This window comes from Chelonoidis abingdonii, chromosome 11, assembly GCF_003597395.2.
Source record: "Chelonoidis abingdonii isolate Lonesome George chromosome 11, CheloAbing_2.0, whole genome shotgun sequence".
Taxonomy (NCBI): Eukaryota; Metazoa; Chordata; order Testudines; family Testudinidae; genus Chelonoidis; species Chelonoidis abingdonii.
Genome location: NC_133779.1, coordinates 57,686,262 through 57,705,724, shown reverse-complemented (window position 1 = coordinate 57,705,724; position 19,463 = coordinate 57,686,262). Strand labels below are relative to the sequence as shown.

The window sequence follows — 19,463 nt, the reverse complement described above, 5'->3', positions numbered from 1 at the left end:
GGGACCAAAACGTCCTGCAAGGTAGGGTGGCTCGGGGGTCAGGGCAGGGGGCGCTGTGCTGGTGGGGAGCTGCTGGACGTCAGCAGGGCGCTGTGGCTGCGGGCGGGCGTCAGCAGGGTCCGTCCTCCCCTGCTCGTCTGGACTGGGCACTAGGAGGTTGCGCTGGCTGGTCAGGGTGGGGGTGCAGGGGGCGCTTGCTTGCAGGGAGCTGGGTGGGGGGTCGCAGGGCGCTGTGCTGCAAGGGACCTGGGCTGGAAACGTCAGCAGGGGGCGCTGTGCTGCCAGGGCGGTCAAGCAGGGGTGCTCTCCCCTGGCTCTCTGGACTGGGCACTAGGTGGTGCTGTGCTGCAGGTGGGGGGTTAGCAGGGGGGCGCGTGCCTGCAGGGAGCCCAGGGCTGGGGTAGCAGGCTAGGGGGCGGCTGTGCGAAGGGTGGGGAGGGCAGCAGGGGGGCGCATGGTGCTGACAGCGGAGCGGGGATTCCGCAGGGGTCGCTTTCTTCTCCTGGCTCTCATGAATGGGGCACTAGGAGGCGGCCGCGGGGGCGGCGCTGTGCTGCAAGGAGGGGGGTTAGCCAGGGGGGCGGGCTGTGCTGCAGGGAGCGGGCGCAGTGGGGTGGGAACGGGGTCAGCAGGGGGGCAGCGGTGCTGCAGGGAAGCCTGGGTGGGGGTCAGCAAGGGGCGCTGTGCTGCAGGGGGCTGGAAGTCAAGGGGATATTGCTCTCCCCTGGCTCTTGGACGGGGCAACTAGGGGAAAACGGTTTGCTGTGGCAGAGCGGGAGGGCCAGCAGGAGGAGTCACCCCCCAGGCAGTCAGGGCTAGCGCTAATGGGCCGGTCCAAACGCTAAGGATGGCGACCTGTCAATCTGGTTTCGGCAGAACTGATGATAAGCAGTTCTGGCCACCCCAGATGGTGGCTGCAGTTCAGCGCGGGCGGCAGAGATTTCCTATGCAAGTGGCTTGACCTTTACCCAGTGCCCGGGCCATCCACGGACCCTCCCTGCGGGGGTGCGTGCCCCCCCTGTGCGCTCATGGCTGCAGATGGGCGTCCGCCAGGCTCCCGGCACCTTGTCACCTTGCCATGAGCCGCCTGTCCGAATGGGAGGGGAGGAAGATCTCTCCCCCCGTCCCCACCGTGCATGAGCTCACCTCTCCTCTGCTTAATGAAATAGTGAAGGCCATGCTGATGAGACCCCTAGCGCCGTGGCCCGCGGGTCGGTTGCGGGACATATTGGATTCGAAGATGAGGGACACACCCCCCGGGCCGGCACCACTGAGCCCAGCCAGGTCGTGGGCGGGCCGGGCAAACAGCCAGAAACAGGAGCGGGGTCCTGGGGCAGCACTGCAGCTGGGCCGGGCTGCGTGGGCCCATCGGCGGGGGCAGATTTCTGGAGCAGACTGGGGGGACGGAGAGAGTTGGCGGGGCACTCCTGTACCAGGGCTGCATCCAGCATCTGCGAACTCCACAGGTGTCCAAGGCAACAGCTTAGGGTGTCCCACAGGCACTGTGCCAGCATTCCAGCCAGCAGAGTCAGTGATAGGGGCCCCCCTCTCCGCTAGGCAGGGTGAGTCAGCAGGTATCGCCCTGCATCGGACCGGTTCCGTGCGCCCCCTTAGCCCTCCAGCAGCCCCCTGTGCTGTTGCTCCCGAGAAGTGGCCTGGGAAGGCCTGCTCAGGGGTGGGAGGGGCAACATGCCTCACTGACCCCACGGATTCAAGCCTCTCTTAGTCCTTGCAGGGCCCTGTGGTGTTGTCTGAAAAATGTTTTGGTAAAAAACCCACGTCCGGGCCCTTCCGAGAGAACTCCTGAGTATCCTCCAAAGCAAGACAGGCCGGTTGGCCCCCAGTCCCCAGTGGCTGCCCTCTAGGAACCAAGCTGATCATTGGGTGAATCATAGTCCGCCATACGTGCGAGCAGCCAACTGGGGATTCTCCTTTAGTGGAAGCAAGCAGAAGCAGGAGGCCGAACTTGGAGGGCCTGGGCCTCTAGCCCCGAACAGCTCAAGGGCGATGGGGGATGGAGTCCTCGCCCAGCTGGGAGCATGTCCGCCCAAGTTTACCCTCTTGGTCGGTCATCTAAAATTTCCCATAAGACTGTTTTTCCCCGCCCCTGCGGATCCCCCTTCTGACATTTCCCTGGGGAGGCTTTGCATTCGTACCTTAATTGGCGCCCCGGCACGGGGGATGCCCCATCTCTGCCCCCGTATGTCCAGCTGGGACGTACTGGGTTGGGAAGCGCAGCCCTCTGGCCGAGCAAATCCAGCGCCGCACCCGAGATGGGTCTGCGGGCGATGGGTCCTGCTCCGGACAAAGCGCGTTTGTTGGGGATTCAAAGTCAGAGGGGTGGGCGGAGACAGCGCCCTCCAGCCACATGCCCCCCACCTCCAGCGGCGTCCGCCCCCCACAAGGGGGTGCTGGGCTGCTGACCTGTCCTGGATTCTTGATGACTTCACTTAGTGCAGGACATTTTCGCCAAGGCTGGGGGAGGCGGGTGCGAACCAGGGTTGAATCCTGGCCCAGGTTAATGGCTTCACCAGGGGCTTCCCTCTCCCCGGCAGCAATGATCCTGCTGCTGTGAATGACGTGGGAGTCTCTGTTCCTCTCTGTCCCAAACTCCTGCTCAGTGTTATGTGCGGCTGTTCCCCAGCTGCCCCACCCCAGAGGTGGCTGTATCTCAGGCCCGGCTGAGCCCTCTCTGGGGCTGGGGTAGCTCAGGGATTCGTCTCTCTCTTCTCTCTCCAGATGGCCATGGACCCCGGGATCCCTTCTCCTACGGTGAGTGGGGCCACTCGTGTGGCTGCCCCATGGGCTGATGTCTCTGCGCTGCTGGGAGGGGGCTCCACAGTTGGGCACCCCCTGTTGGGGGGGCACTGCCTAGCAGGGATCCCCCCCACGCCCCCAGGCCCAGCTCCCGGCTGGGGTGTCTGCTAGAACATGGGGCTTCACTAGAGCTTGAGGGAGCTGGGGGCAGGGGGTAGTGGGCTGTGGGGGGAGGGAGCTGGGGGGCTGTCTGTCTCTGACCCCCCTCTCCTCTCAGACTACGACACCCTGCGCGTGGTTGGCCTCGTCCTGGCCATTGTCATGTTCGTGGTGGGCATCCTGACAGCGCTGAGTGAGTGATCTTCCTGCGGGCACCTCAACCCCCCAAACTCTCCCAGCCAGTCCCATATGCCCCCAAACTGCCCAGGAGGCCCCCCCAAACTCCCTCAGCTGGCCCCTGAACCCACCAAACCCCACAGCAAGCTGCCACCCCCCCAAAACTCCCAGCAGGCTCACCAACCCCCCCAGCCTCCCCCATAACCCCCCCCAAACTGCCACAGCTGGCCCCTGAACCCACCAGCAGGCCCCCAAACCCCCAAACTCCCCCAGCCAGCCCAATAACCCTCAAACTCCCCTGGCTGGCCTCCAATTCTCCCAACAGACCCCCAACACCCCAAGCCCTCTGACTGATCCCTAAACCCCCAGCCAGCCTGAGCCCTGAATCCTGCCAGCCAGTCCCACAAACCTCTGAATCCCAACCCCCCTGCTAGCCCCTCAACCCCCCTGAATCCCCCCGGCTGACCCCCTATCTCCCAGCCAGACCCCAAGCCCCCTACCCTCCCCTCGGTTGGCCCTCCAACCACCCAAGCTCCTGGCTGGCTCCTAACCCCACCCCAAGCCAACCCTCCACTGCCAAACTTCCCTGGCCAGGCCCCCAATCCTCCCAAGCACTCTGGCTGGCCCCAAAAACCCTCAGCCAGACCCAAATCCCAAACCCCGCCAGCTGCCCTCCAGCCCCACAGCCAGGCTTCTGCCCCCAAACTCCCCCGGCGGGACCCCTAGCCCCCCTAACCTCTGGCCACCCCCTCAAATCCTCGAACATCAAAACTCCCCGGCTGGCCACTCAAACCCCATAAACATGGAACCCTGCCAGCCAGGACCAGCGCTAGGGTTTCTCGCGCCCTAGGCGCATGGCCATTTCGCCGCCCCCCGCGCTGATCCCGCGGCTCCGGTGGAGCTGCCGCAGTCATTCCTGCGGAGGGTCCTTTGGTTCGTGGCTCCGGTGGAGCTGCCGCAGGCATGCCTGCAGGCGGTCCACCGGAGCCGCGCAAGCAGCCAACTGTCCGCAGGTATGACTGCGGCAGCTCCACCAGAGCCACGGACCAAAGGACCCTCCGCAGGAATGACTGCGGCAGCTTCACCAGAGCTTCCTGCTGCCCCCCTGGCAAAATGCCGCCCCCTGAATAATCCTGGCGCCCTAGGCGATTGCCTAGGCTGCCTAAATGGTAGCGCCGGCCCTGCGGCCAGCCAGCCCACCAACCCCATCCCCAAGCTTCCTGACTAGCCTCTAAAACACCCAGCCAGCCCCCCACCCCAAATCCCAGTGGCCGGCTCCCTGCCCCTGCCCCCTGCCCCTTGAACTCCCTGGCCAGTTTCCCACTGCCACATTTCCCTGGCTGGTCCCCCAACCCCCTGGCCAGCTCCTAAACCCCCCTGTCCCAAACTCCACCAGCTGCCCCCCAAACCCTCCTGAATCCCCTCGGCCAGCGCCCCAATCCCCCGTGAACCCTGAACCCTCTCAGCTGGCCCTAAACCCCCTGGCCAGTCCCCTGCCCTCTGAACCTCTCTAATTAGCCTCCCAAACCTCCCAGAACCCCACTGACCAGGCCCTTGCATCCCAAATTCCCTGGCTGGTCCCTGTGCCCCGCCCCCTGCCCCCAAAACCTCCCTGGTTGGGCCCCCTGTGCCCCAGAGCCACCCCCCAGCCAGCCCCTTCCCTCACCCCCTGACCGTCACCCTCTCCCACACAATAGCCCCTCACTCTTTCTCTCTCTTCCCTGCAGGTAAAAAATTCAAATGTAAAAAGTCCAACTCCAGGTAGGTGCTGCCCCCTCCACTATAACTGCCCCACTTTGCCCTGACCCCCTGGGCAGCCCCCCCCCCAACTACTTCTAACTAAACCCCCAGGTCACCCAAGCACCCTCCCCACTTCTGTTTTTGTAACTGCCCCCTTTTGCCCTGACCCCCTCTGGGCAAGCCCCCCCTATCTGCCTCCTGCTTACCACCCCCTGGCAGGCAGCTACGCCCCCCACTTGTAACTGCCCCCCTTTTGCCCCGGGGGCAGCCCCCCCCACTGTTAACTGCCCCCTTTGCCACTGGCCCCCTGGGCAAGCCCTCACTGACCTCCTGCTCTAACCACCCCCTTGGGCAGCTCCCCCCACTCTGTAACTGATCCGGCCTTTGCCCCCCAGGGCAGCTCCCCCCCCACTGTAACTGCCCCCTTTGCACTGGCCCCCTGGGAAAAAACCCCCCACTGATCCCCGCATAGGGGCAGCCTTCCCCCACTCTGCTCCTCCCAACCCCCTTGGGGGACAGTGGGGTTCCCCCCACTCTAGCTGGCCCCCACAGCGCCACCAGCCCTCCTCGACCCCCCCCAGCATTATCCTGTCTCCCCTTTTGTCCCCCTCAGCCTTATCGGAGGCCAGGCAACGGGTGAAGCCCAAGTAGTGACCCAGAAGGTTGGGGGGTCTTTGTACGGGGGGTGGGGAGTGTCCCCTGCTGCCCCACACTGGCTGGCATCAGACTGCCCTGTGGAGGGATGGGGTTGTCCCTCTGTGGGGAAGGCTATTGGGGGGCAGAGTTTGAGGGATCCCCCTCCCAGCCTTGCTCCCTTTGTCCACTGAAAAAACAGATAATGTGCCCAGGGGCTGCTAGGACTAGGACAGGGCGGGGGGTAACCACGGCAACGCCCTTAGCAACGCCCTTCTTCAGCTGCTGAAGCATCTTCCCCCCGCTTGGGGTGGAGGTGGGGAGGATCAGATCTCACACAGAACACCGGGGGTTTCCCCTCAGCGCCCTTGCGATCTTTCCTGTTCCCTCTCTCACTAGCTCCCCCCCCCCCCCCCCCCCGATCTCTCTTGCAGCTCCAGCAGGCAGCGCGTAGGCCTGGTGCCTGGGATGTAGCGCCCCCCTCTGGCTGGGGGGTGCAGATCCTGCTGTCCCCCCCTCGCCCAGGACGGCTCCAAGACCTCGGCTCCAGCGCCCGGCGACACCCGTGGGAGCAGGGAAGGGGAAGCCCTGTTATCTGAGCCCCCATCTTTTAGAACCTCTGCCTCCAATTGGCTAGCGAGCCCATTGCATGTTGGGAGCAGGCACCATATGCAGGGAGAGGGGGGTCCCTTAGCCTTACTTGGCCCCCCCATCTTGATCCACTGGATCCCCTTCACTTCCTGTCCCCCCCAGTGCATGTGAACCCCCCCCATGCCATTACTGCTTTGCTTACAGCACCCCCCTCCCCGCTGCATTGGGGGGGTGCTCCATGTGGGGGGAACGGACACACATCGCCAACACACACCCCCAGGTCCAGACATGGGCCCCACCTGGGCAGGGGGCCCTGGATGCTGACAGGGTGCTGCTCTCATGACGTGTTTTCAGCCGCCCACAGGGGGCGCCACCCCGTGGCTGCCCCCTCCACCCCCATGCACGGGGCAGGGCAGACCCAGTGCTCAATAAACACAGGGTTGTTTCTTACTGGGCTCTGACTCTGTTATTCGCCCCCATCCCTGGTGCCAGTGCCCCTCACTCCCAACCTGCAGCCCCCCTGCTAGCCCAGCCTTGGGCTCCCCCACCCCCAAGTCTTCTGGTGCCCCTCACTCATGACCCCCACTACAGCCCAGTGCCGAGGTGAGAGGGAATCCCCAGCAGCCATCGGCGGTACAGGGTTTATGACACACAAAACAGGACTGATCCCCTCCAGCAGAGAAAAACACACACACACACACACACAAGATGGTGCAGTTCTCTTTCTCATGTTTTCCACGGTGCGGGGTGCTCTTGCCCTGGGGCAGCCTGTCTTCCACATGATGCCCACTCCCTGTGCTAGGTGCTGTATTTTCATCCTCCACATCTCGGTTCCGTGTGTTCAGGACCATGCAAAGAAAGAGCTGAGAAGAACAGTGCAGCCACCTCCAGGGCATGGCAGAGTGGGAAAAGTCACAGATAACTTGGCTTGCCCGGCGCTGAAGTGCAGCCACTCATGGGCGGTGGGTTAATCCTCCATCGGGGAGGCTAGTCCCCTGCCCTTACCCCGCCCCTTCCAGCTCCCCTCACCCACTGGAGCCAGAGGAACTCCAAGCCCCCCACTGCAGCAGGAGGATCTCTGGTCTGCCTGCCGAAGCCCCTACCAGCTTCTGGGGAGAGGCGCAGTGAGGGCGGGAAGAGGAGCAGTGTGGAGAGGGCTATGGGGGAAGAGTGGGATGTGGGAGTGGGGCTTCGAGCCGAGTGTGGGCGGGGCCACAGCCTGGTTGCCCTTTTGCGGCAGTGCTCCAAATGCGGCAGGCCGGTGGCGTGCCTCCAGAGGGAGGTGCATCGCATCCTGTTTGGGGAGGCTTAGCCTCCCCTGGCCTATTATACCCACCACCCATGCAGCCACCTATGGGGCAGGGCAGTGGGGGAACAGCCGCACATAACACCACACAGGGATGTCTTGCCTGGCACTGAGATGCAGCCACCTCTGGGGTGGGGCAGCAGGGGAACAGCAGCACATAACACCACACAGGGATGTCTTGCTTGGCACTGAGATGCAGCCACCTCTGGGGCGGGGCAGCAGGGGAACAGCTGCACATAACACCCCACAGGGATGTTTTGCCTGGCACTGAGATGCAGCCACCTCTGGAGCACACTGTGGAGAACAATACCACAGTTCCCGAAGGCCAGAACTACTTGTCCCATTGTTCAGGAGTTGGGCCAACAGTCCCAAGAGGGGTCCAGAGCTAAGTGCAGGTTTCTGGGGTGTGCGTGTGTGTGTGTGGGGGGCAGCTGGAGTCCCCAGCTCTGAAAAAGGAAGTCAGACTCCTTATCCCAGCATGCCCCATTGAGAGAGAAGATCTCCCAGCATGCATCAGTGCAGAGTGAGACTCCCAAAATCCACCAGGCTTGGAGCAGACTCCCAGGATGCACCATGATCGGAGCAGTGCTCCTAGCGTGCACCAGGCCCAGTGCAGGACTCCCAGAATGCACCAGGCTCAGAGCAGAACTCCCAGCATGCACTGGTCCTGGAGTGGTATTCCCAACATGCACTGGGGCCACCCTTGCCTTCAGCCCTAGCTCCTGTCCTGCTCCTGTTCCTGAATCTCCCCTGCCTACCCAGGGCACCTGCCAATGGGAGGCTCCCGGTGAGCAGCCCTCTGCTGTGTGGGTCTGAGTAGAGTCCTGATCCCCACCTGCCTGGCTCCCTGGGGATAAGGAAATGACGGGGACAGGAGTGGGGAATTGAGCACCCTAAGATGCAGCCATCTCTGGGGCAGGTCAGCAAGGGAACATCTGCACATAACGCTGTATGGGGGAGGCTTACCTGGTGCTGAGATGCAGCCACCTCTGGGGCAGGGCAGTTCCCTTCCTCTTCATTTCCACTTTTCAGGGTTCCCTTTCATTTAGCAGCCACATCACTTGCAGACAAACAGTCCTCTGAGTGCACGCAGGCACACACGGTCCCTCTCACACACACGCGCCTCGCAGGAAGTACAGGCAGGAGGAAATGACTCGTGAGGCCTCGTCGTTCTGCCGGCCGAGTGCTGCCCTCCCCCTCCTGCTCACACACCGGCCCAGTGCCTGCTGCCATGAGGGTGAGTCCCCACCCCCCATTCCGGACGCCTGGGTTCCCCAGCTCTGATCAGAGTCAGCTGTGCCCCCAGTCCAGCACCACGGCCCCGACTTCCTGCCACGAGCGACCCCGGTGGGTCGCAGCTGCAGGAGGGGGGGCATTGAGTGGGGAGCAGCATGGGGAGCCAGGCAGGCTGGTGATGGGAACCAGGTGTCCTGGCCGGAGGAGGGTGGGGGGAGAGGGGCCGGCAAGGGGCGGGGGGTGGGACCCTGGGATGAGAACCGGGCCACAAAGCTGATGTGCATATGGGGCTGCAGCTAACAGTTGTAGACATATACCCTCCCCCCGACATGCCATCCGGTCTCTCTCTCTCTCTTTCTCTCTCTCTCTGTCTCCCCACACACCCCCTGCTGTCACCAGGCCCCTGGGAGCCAGTGTGAGTTCCAGGGCAGTCACCTGAGCAACCCTCCCCTAGCCTGGCCTGACCCCTCCAGGCTGTTCGCCATGCAGGGTGGGGGGGTTCTCTTCTGTACCCCGGGATTGCGTCAGAGTTTGATTTGTGTGTGTGTTGGGGGGGAGAAAGACATTTCTAGCTCATGGGCTTGGGGATCAAACATGAGTCAGTGACACTGCCTGAGTCTGCCAGAGCCTGAGCCCATCACTGGGTGTGGGGAGCTTCCCTGGGTGTGTCTGACTCAGCAATGCTGCTTGAGTCTGCTGAAAGCCTGAGCCCATCACTGGGAGAGGAGAGATCTGCCCAGGGTGTTACCGACATGGCGATGCTGCCTGAGTCTGCTGAGAGCCTGGGCCCATCCCTGGGAGAGGAGAGATCTACCTAGGGTGTGACCGACGTGGCGACGCTGCCTGAGTCTGCTGAGAGCCTGAGCCCATCGCTGCGGGCAGCAGCTCCCCAGTAGCTCATTAAATCAACAAGGCAAATCCACCCCCCATCCCTACCCCAGCACGGCTGGATCTCTCCTCCCAGGCATCTCAGGCTCTGAAAACGTTTCACACACGTTGGTCACGTTAGTAGCCCCTCGTGGCTAGTCTGATTCAGTACGGTGCTGCACTACTACATATGAATGCCTGGGTGAGGAGCCCAGGGCAGGGCTAGCAGGTGTTGCAGGTCAGGAGTGCGGGGCACTGGCAGGGCTGGAGGCGGGCTCAGGCCTGGGCTGGCAGGGGGCTGCAGGTGGGAGTGCAGGGTGCCAGCAAAGCCCAGGACAATCGAGTCTCTCTGGTTTTGCTGCAGGTCCAGGTCTCTGCATTGTTGTTGTTCCTGGGCCTGGTCCCAGCCCTGGTTCCGACTCAGCAAGGTAAGTGTCACCTGCCTCTCCCAATGGCACCACAGCCCTGGGGCACCAGACCCCTTGGCTGACCAGGAAATCCAACCTTGGGAAATATCTGTAGGAGGGACTGGCTGTCCTGGTGGGGCTGGGAACCCGGACTCCTGGGTTCTAGCCTAGCTCTAGGAGGGGAGTGGGGTCTAGTGGTTAGATAGGGGAGGGCTGGAAGCCAGGGCTCCTGGGGATCTGGTTCCCCTCCCACCAATCGGGAGCTGTACAGGGAATATGATGTGTAGCAGAGTAGGGTTGTTTCCGGACAGCATGCACCGCTCACACACCTGCATATATCCACACACATAGCAGGATTTGTCCCCGGCAGCAGGGGCACACAACACACGCACACACAATGAAAGCTGGGTGGCAGAGGACAACAAGCCATGGGTGGGGTGAGTGTCTGCCTGACTGGCCTGGGGCTCCACCCGAAATCTCCTACTCAGCCCTTTGCTCCCACAGATAACTCACTGAAGGATGTCATAACGACGACTTTGCTGGCTGAGCAGGGAGGTAAGTGCGAGCCCACTGCATGGACAGACGTGCTGTGGGGAGCAGGGCAGGGAGTCAGTTGGGGGTGCTGTGCTGCGGAGAGCGGGGCAGGGAGTCAGCAGGGGGTGCAGGGTTGCAGGGGCAGGGGGTCAGCAGAGGGCGCTGTGCTGCAGGGAGCGGGCTGGGACCCAGAAGGGATGCTCTATGTCTATGTGTCCCTGCTGGCTGGGATCAGCCCGGTGCTGTGGGTTGTGTTGTGGTACAGCATAGCTGTCAGTATGGGTCGTTGTTCACTCACGGAGGGCTTTTTTATTCTTCATCAGCAATCGTCAGCCCGAAGGCCCGAAGGGGGCAGGACTTCTGAAGTCATGGACCCCATCTGATCCCCACTTGGATTTCAGGGTAATGAAATCAGTGCCTGGCAGCCCATCCCTGTGTGGCGCTAGTCAGCTGTTCCCCAGACTGCCCCGCCCCCATGAGGTGCGCTGATCATTTGACGATGTGGTTCGGCGGGACCCAACTGAGAGTGCCAAATTCAGGATCAATTGCTCAAACAGGCAGTCACAGCCCAAAGCTGGGGTTTCACCTACTAAGGCAAAACCAAAACAGCACAGACAAAAAATGATTTGGTTTCCCCACTGGCCAACCACAAGACACAACAAGCAATTCCCTAGAACACTCCCATGTCTCCCAATGATCCCACCAGTGCACCCGGCTGTGGTGAGAATGGTTATGAAACCACACACCCCAGTAAAAGAAAAAGGTTCTTCCGATTCCCAAAGGACAAGCCCAGAACCAGGTCAAATATGTTTAGTTAGAGAATAGTTTAAATAAAGGATGCATACACAGAGTTTTGGCGGGTCAGTTCATTAGTCCATCGGGGGCAACAACAGGGTATGGGGGATCCTGGTATTTGGTTATGCGTTAGCATATAGTTACATACAGTCTGTAATTGTCCCCAATGCGGGTGTCGGTGGTGGGTCAAGATATAGTAGGGGAGCAGTGAGGGTACATCACTCATCTAATGGGTTACCATAGTCATGATTAGAGCAAGGGGGCCAGGTCATGGGGACTACACATCAGATCTTACCCACAAATCACGCTCGTGCCATCCTTTAGAATCTAAAATCTAAAGGTTTATTCATTAAAGGAAAAGATAAAGATGAGAGCTAGAATGGTTAAATGGAATCAATTACATACAGTGATGGCAAGTTCTTAGCTCAGGCTTGTAGCAGTGATGGAATAAACTGCAGTTCAAATCAAGTCTCTGGAGAACATCCCCTCTGGGGTGGGTCATTCAGTCCTTGTGCAGAGCTTCAGTTTGTAGCAAAGTCCCTCCAGAGTAAGAAGCAGGACTGAAGACAAAATGGAGATGAGGCCTCTGCCTTATATAGGCTTTTCCAGGTGTAAGGACACTTCTTTGTTCTTACTGTGGAAAGTTACAGCAAAATGGAGTCTGCAGTCACATGGGCCAGTTTCTGCACACCCTGCTGAGTCAAAGGCGTATCCGCCTCCTCTCAATGGGTCAGTTATGTAGCTAATGGTCCTTAATGGCCATCAAGCAGCTAAGCTGAGCTGACACCACTTGTCTGGGATCTTTCCCCGTAAACACAGCACAAGTTTGAAATACAGACCATACAGCCAATATTCATAACTCAACTACAAAATGGATACAGACATACAGACAGCATAATCATAACCAGTAGCCCGTAAGCTGGTCTTAGACACCTTATATGACCCCTTTACATAGGATTTGGTGCCACTACAGGACCTTGGTTGCAACCATGTTCTATATTGTCCCAGTTTATATCAATAACGTTCACACCCCCAAAGCAAAATGATGCAGGAAGTGATGACACAGACATCACTGACTGCATCCAATAGATTCACCTGATTTGGGACATGCATCAGCTACAATATTTTCCTCCCCTATGTGGATAATATCCATTTCATATTTCTTGAAGGGCTAAAATCCAGCGCAGCAACCTGGAGTGTCCCTTTGGCCCTGTGCAGCCAGGACCAGACGGCACTGATCACTCAAACACAGTGAATGTTTTGGTTGGTCAAATTAGGGCTTAATTGCTTGATAAGCCCAGACAAAGCATAACATTCCTTCTCAATGGAGCATTAATTTTGCTCAGTTGGGGGATACTTTTTTGCTTAGTTATGCACGGATGTCTCTTACCCCCGTCGCCCTCTTGCATTTAGCAACTGCCCCCAGCTGATATTGGGAAGGCCATCTGTTACACAGCGAAAAAGCTTTTTGAAATCTGGCCTGGCCAACACGTGGCTCTTTTGCCAAAGCACCTTATGGTACTTGAAATCCCTGCCAAGGCCTCGTCATTGCACCCGGTTGGTTTTCTTTTTCGGTCAGGGTCTGTGATGAGAGCACGAATGTCACTGAAATCCCTGAACAAACCTCTGTAATTAGTTGGCTAGACCAATGCAACGATTGGACTGTTTCTTTAGTTTCTAAGGGATAGGACGTTCTTAATGGCCTCCCACCTTTGATGATGGCTCAGGGCGCAGTCGCCATCTGCCCACTCCGGCGCCGAGGTAGGGATCATCTTTCACGCCCCAACGCCGCTCTTAACTTACATTACGACTTGAGACACTTCACGCTAGTAGCTGTGCGCTGCCATCTCATTGGTTAAGGCCTCTACGCCAATCTATTAGTGATTTGCCACAAACTGCTGAAGATGGCCAGGTTCATCTATATAGGCGCCCTGGCAAAGAACTCTAATCCCCGTAGGACTCGTTTATACAAGTCTCAGAAAGTAGGCCCTGAATATGCATCCAAAAGGGCAACACCTTGAACTATCATACAGTCCGATTCCCTATGAAAGCGATTTCTCTTGGCATCAGCATCTAGGGAATTGTTGCCAATTTACCCCTGGTTCAGATCAGGGTTCTTATAAACCTGCCCCCCCCCAGCGTATCTAAAGATGCCTCTATCCTGGGGTGTGGGTAAGGTCAGGCTCAAGTGTAGCTTCCTGTAATTCCACACAAACAACTCATGGTTTTATCCTTTTTTGGCACCATCGCAATGGGAAGGCCCAGGGGCTCATGGATGGGTAATTACTCCATTGCCAACATGCTTTCCACCTCTTCTGAGATCTGCCTTTGCATTCTCTCCCTTGGCCCTGTAAGCTCTTGCTGGGGGGCGGGGCCCCACCGTCCGATGGAGTGTGTCATCCTATCCCTGAGCCCTGGCCTGTTGGAGATGTTCGCTTGTGGTGTTTTCAACATCAGCAACTCCTCCCTTTGGGGCTAACCCTCCCCCATCTCAATGCTTGGAGAGGTGTCTCCTCCTGGCTTTCAGCAACATGTCAATCAAAGGGATGGACCCTGCCTTTCTCGCCACACAACAGATTATGTTCACATTACTCCCTTGCATGGTAGGCTTCATTCTGTTCACCTGCACTTCTGACACTTCCGGCCGTGGGGTTTCCTCAATAGGTAACCTCATTATTCTTTCCACTACCTTCATGGGTCCAGTCCAACATCCTTCATTTGTTTCCTCCGGACTGGATCTAGCACCAACACCATGTCCCCTATTTCAAACGCTCTCTCCTGAGCATCTCTGTCATCCAGGCCTTCTGAGCATCTTGGCTCTTCCTTTCAGATTCTGCTCAACCACTTCATCATCTCCTGCAAAACTCTCCTTGAACTGAGCCCATGCTCAGCCACTGGCTGCTCTGTATCCTCCCCTGACCTCCCATGGTCACGAACCAAATCTATGGCCCCCGGACCTGCCTTCTGTAGAGCACTTCAAAGGGGCAAACCTGTAGACTCTTGTGGGTACACTCTGTATTGGCATACATAGATATGGCAGTAGAACATCTCAGTCATTCTGGCGTCTTACCACGTACATCTTCAACATAGACTTTAAAGTTCCATTGAACCTTCACTTAGGCCATTAGCTGGGGGTGGTAGGAGCAGCTTTCAGTGCTTCACCCCACATAATTCCCACAACTGCTTGAAAACTAACAGACATTGAAGTTAGACCCACGGTCGACAGAATTCCTTGGAAAACCCACTCTGCTAAAAATAGAGAACAAAGCACTGCCACTGTCTCTGCCTCAATGTTGCCAAGGCTACAGCCTCTGGATATCTGGTAGCAAAGTCTACCAGCACCGATGTATTTTTTCCCATTTCTGGAAGGTTTTGGAATGGCCCCACAATATCCACAGCCACTCTGGCAAAGCCTCCCTATAATGGGCAGAGGCTGGAGGCGGCCCTTGCTAGGTCCCCTCAACCCCTTACGCTTTTGACACAGTCACAGCTTCTGCAGTAATCCCTCACTGTCTCAAAGAGATGAGGCCAGTAGAAATTTTGCTCTAGCCTGTCACATGTTTTCCCTATACCCAGAGGTCCTGCAATTGGACCATCATGAGCCAACGTCAACAACTCATTGTGGTATCCTCTGGCACCCAAAGCTGTTTGCGAGCCGCCGTTTGGGAATTCTTCTTTCCCTGGGAGGCTCCCTATACAACAGCCTATCCTGCATAAAAATTGCCTCTTCTTCACTGGCTGGGACCCGATTTCGAGCATCATTCCTGCTCTCTCTAGAGATGCCTCACTTTGCTGAGTCACCATGAATATCACCCTGTGGTTTTGGTTGAATTCAGAACCTCTCTGACATTTCAGACAAACCTACACCTGATTCATCTTGAGAGACATCTCTGTCTGTTCGCCATCCCCTCACTGCTATCAGCAGGGCATCTGCCACAGACCAACTCCTCTGTGACCTCGTCACACATTCACTTAGCTAGGACCCCAGTATGTTATTTCCTGCCAAACATCAGCCGGAATAAATCTCGCTGCAGCCTTCACGCCCCTTTAAAGCCGTCCACAGGTTGATTCTAGCATTGCAGGTCCACAGAGTACTCAGATGTGCCACTACCGTCACATTATTCCTGCAGCATGTCCTCTGACTATAGTTACACCCAACCAGTGTCTTGCCATCCATGCATTCAACACATTGACCTTGCCTCATAATAAACTCTCACTTCCTTGCCAAGCCTCAGTTCTGACATAGCTGGTGCGCTGATCCCTCCTCCAGAGCACTGGAGACGAGGGGGTTGGCATTAGCCACTGCTCTGCTTGCACCTGGACTTGAGGTGGGGGGGTAAGTGCGAGCCCACTGCATTGGACAGACGTGTGTGGGAGCAGGGCAGGGAGTCAGTTGGGGTGCTCTGTGCTGCGGAGAGCGGGGCAGGGAGTCAGCAGGGGTTGCAGGGTTGCAGGGGCAGGGGGTCAGCAGAGGGCGCTGTGCTGCAGGGAGCGGCTGGGACCCAGAAGGGATGCTCTAGTCTATGTGTCCCTGCTGGCTGGATCAGCCCGGTGCTGTGGGGTGTGCGTGGTACAGACTAGCTGTCATATGGTCGTTGTCACTCACGGAGGCTTTTATTTTCATCAGCAATCGTCAGCCGAGGGCCCGAAGTGGGCAGGCTTGAAGCCATGCCCCATCTGATCCCACTTGGATTTGAGAGGTAAATATTCAGTGCTGCAGCCATCCCTGTGTGGCGTTATGTGCAGCTGTTCCCCAGCTGCCCGCCCCAGAGGTGGCTGCATCTGTGACGATGTGGTTCTGGCGGGACCCACTGAGAGTGCCAAATCAGGATCAATGCTCAAACAGGGTCACAGCAAGGCTGGGGTTTTCCACCTCTAAGGCAAACCAAACCAGCCAGACAAAAATGACTTTGGTTTCACTCACTGGCCAACCACAAGACACACAAGCAATTTCCCTAGACACTCCAGTCTCCCAGTATCACCACCAGTGCACCGTCCTGGGATGAATGGTATGAAAACAACACCCAGTAAAAGAAAAGGTTCTCTCGATCCAAAGGACCAAGCCCCAGACCCAGGTCAATATGTTTATTAGAGATATTTAAAAAGATGATACACAGAGTTTGGCGTGTCAGCATTAGTCATCGGGGCACATACAGAGTATTGGGGGGGACGCTGGTATTTGTTTATGGGTTAGCATATAGTACATACAGTCTGTAATGTCCCAATGCGGGGTGTACGGTGGGTGGGTCAAGATATAGTAGGGAGCAGTGAGGGTACATCACTCATCTAATGGGTTACACATAGTCATGATTAGAGCAAGCGGGCCAGGTCATGGGGACTACACATCAGATCTTACCCACAAATCACGCTGTTGCCAATCCTTTAGAATCTAAACCTAAAGGTTTATTCATAAAAGGAAAAGATAAAGATGAGAGCTAGAATTGGTTAAATGGAATCAATTACATACAGTGATGGCAAAGTTCTTAGCTCAGGCTTGTAGCAGTGATGGAATAAACTGCAGGTTCAAATCAAGTCTCTGGAGAACATCCCTTCTGGGGTGGGTCATTCAGTCCTTTGTGCAGAGCTTCAGTTTGTAGCAAAGTCCTCCAGAGGTAAGAAGCAGGACTGAGACAAAATGGAGATGAGGCCTCTGCCTTATATAGGCTTTTCCAGGTGTAAGACACTTCTTTGTTCTTACTGTGGAAAGTTACAGCAAATGGAGTCTGCGTCACATGGCCAGTTCTGCACACCTGCTGAGTCACAAGCGTATCCGCCTCCTCTCAATGGGTCAGTTATGTAGCTAATGGTCCTTAATGGGCCATCAAGCAGGCTAAGCTGAGCTGACACAGCTTGTTGGGATCTTTCCCCTAACAGACAAGTTTGAAATACAGACAAATTACAGCCAATATTCATAACTTCAACTACAAAATGATACAGACATACAACGAGCATAATATAACAGGGCCCGTAAGCTGGTCTTAGACACCTTATATGACCCCCTTTACATAGGATTTGGTGCCACTACAGGACCTTGGTTGCAACCCATGTTCTATATTGTCCCAGTTTATATCAATAACGTCACAGCATCTCAGTGCCAGAAAAGCCATCACTGTGTGGCATTATGTGCCGCTGTTCCCTGGCTGTCCCACTCCAGAGGTGGCTGATCTGTTGTTTCTAATCTCAATTCTTTCTTTGCATGACACGGTCAAATGGAGACCAAGCTGCAGAGGGAGAAAACACATCTAGTGCAGGAAGTGGGCATCATGTGGAAGACGAGGTGACCAAGGGTGAGAGCTCCCCACTCCAGGCCAAGCCAGATCCCCTCCAAGTAGCCCCAGTCATAGAATCTCAGGGTAGGAAGGGATCTCAGGAGGTATCTAGTCCAACCCCCTCAGGACCAACCCCAACTAAATCATCCCAGCCAGGGCTTTGTTCACCCTTCCCCCCCGAATCATACAGCAGGTAATTGCTGTGCCCCACAATGTAGCCCCCAGTCCCTCCAGTGGCAACACCCCAGTTAGGTGTTTTGCTGGGAAAAGCTCCCTACGTAAGAGTTCAGCCTGAAAAGAGTGACAGGGACGTTAGAAATGGAAGAAGGACCAGCTGGGAGAGCAGGGGGCTGCGGGTCAGGAGTGAGGGGCACGGCGGAGCTGTTCAGGGGAACTCCAGGGCTGGGACAGCCAGGGCTGCAGGTCGGGAGTGAGGGGCACCAGCAGAGCTGGGAGAGGGGCGGGGCAGATGGGTCCAAGATCTGAGTCCCACCCTCCTTTGATCTCCCTGCAGCCACCACAGGATCTAGAGGCTCCAGTTCCAGCAGCACGAGCACAATTGCTTCAGGTAGGACAAATAACCAGCCCCCCACATCCCACCCCAGAGGCAGCTGCATTTTGGTGCTAGGCAAGGGCTCCCTGGATAACCAGCCCCCCACGTCCCACCCCAGAGGCAGCCGCATCTCGGTAGTAGGCAAGGACTTCCTGGATAACCAGCCCCCCACGTCCCACCCCAGAGGTGGCTGCATTTCGGGGCCGGGCGAGGGCTTCTTGGATAATCAGCTGCTCTGTCCCCATCCCAGAGGCAGGTGCAGGGGAGGGCAGGTCTCAGCTGGGGTCTCTGGATCTTTTTCACCCGAAAGCTTGTTCTTTCTAGGCTCCAAGAGGCCTGTTACCCACAGAGAGCCCGGGAGCTCGGCCAGATTAGGTGAGTGCACCGGGGCCGGATCGGAGCCGGAGCCCCCCAGAGGGGAAAGGTCCCTGCCCCATTCCTCCCCACCCCCACACCTGAGCTGGGCATTTTGGGTAATTCTCTCTCTGCCCCCGCAGGACCCGGCCAAAGCCAGGAGGAAATCTTCACTTACGGTGGGTAGCAGCTGTTCCTGCCTCGAGGAGCAGGCGATGCTGCTCCTCACCTCACTCCACTCACAGTCATCCCCTTCCTCCTCCCTTCCAGATTACGACTCCCTGCGCAAGTGGGGCCTGATAGCCGCCGCCATCCTCTTCGTCCTGGGCATCCTCATCCTCACCTGTGAGTAGGGGCTGGGAGCCAGGACACCTTGGTTCTCTCCCCGGCTCTGGGAGAGGAGTGGGGTCTGATGGGTAAAGCAGTGTGGGGGTGGGCTGGGAGCCAGGACACCTGGGTTCTCTTCCCCAGCTCTGGGAGGAGAGTGGGGTCTGATGGGTAAAGCAGTGTGGGGGTGGAGTTGGAACTAGGAACCTGGGTTCTCTTCCTGGCTCTGGGAGGAGAGTGGGGTCTGATGGTAGAGCAATGTGGGGGTGGGGTTGGAACCAGGACTCCTGGGTTCTCTCCCTGGCTCTGGGATGGGAGTGTGGTCTGGGGTGTAGAGCTGGGCTGGGGGCTGGGAGCTAGGACACTTTGGTTCACACGTTCTCTCTCCACCCCCAGGTGGTAAATACAGGAAATTCTCCAGATGTGGGGGACGGAAGCGGAGGAGGTGAGAGCCACCCCTGTTCCTCTTGGACCCTGCAGGGTCCACCAGCCCCCCTCACCCTTCTCCCTTTTCCTTGCAGCGCCTATGATATCTCACGACTCTGAGGCACCCCCTGCTGGGAGATCCCTGTGGGGCCGGACACTGCTTGGAGGGGCCGGCTCGGAGCCCGACAGCGATGCTGCGTGCCTGGTGGAGGGGCTGGGGCAGAACCAGCAGCACAGACCTGAGGGCTGCCAAGTGCCCCTTGCTCCTCCCTCTGTGATCCGTCTGTCAGCAGCACCCCAGCTCTGATCACGCCAGCCTGACCCCTCTAGCC

The 19,463-nt window shown here is 57.8% G+C and overlaps 1 protein-coding gene and 1 long non-coding RNA gene across 2 annotated transcripts in view; one reads left to right on the top strand and one right to left on the bottom strand.

Annotated features, from left to right (window-relative positions):
• Positions 1-8,474, bottom strand: part of LOC116834258 (leucine-rich glioma-inactivated protein 1-like) — a 50,764-nt gene extending 42,290 nt beyond the window's left edge. Inside the window, exon 1 of the mRNA XM_075071163.1 lies at positions 8,330-8,474. Coding sequence (XP_074927264.1) covers positions 8,330-8,382 — 53 coding nt within the window. The 5' untranslated portion in view covers positions 8,383-8,474. The remainder of the gene's footprint in view (positions 1-8,329) is intronic.
• Positions 8,475-8,514: 40 nt separating this feature from the next.
• Positions 8,515-10,767, top strand: LOC142047539 (uncharacterized). The gene is made up of 4 exons (XR_012656858.1): positions 8,515-8,600; positions 9,831-9,894; positions 10,378-10,428; positions 10,731-10,767. It is a non-coding gene; the product is annotated as an uncharacterized LOC142047539 (long non-coding RNA).
• Positions 10,768-19,463: the final 8,696 nt, after the last annotated feature.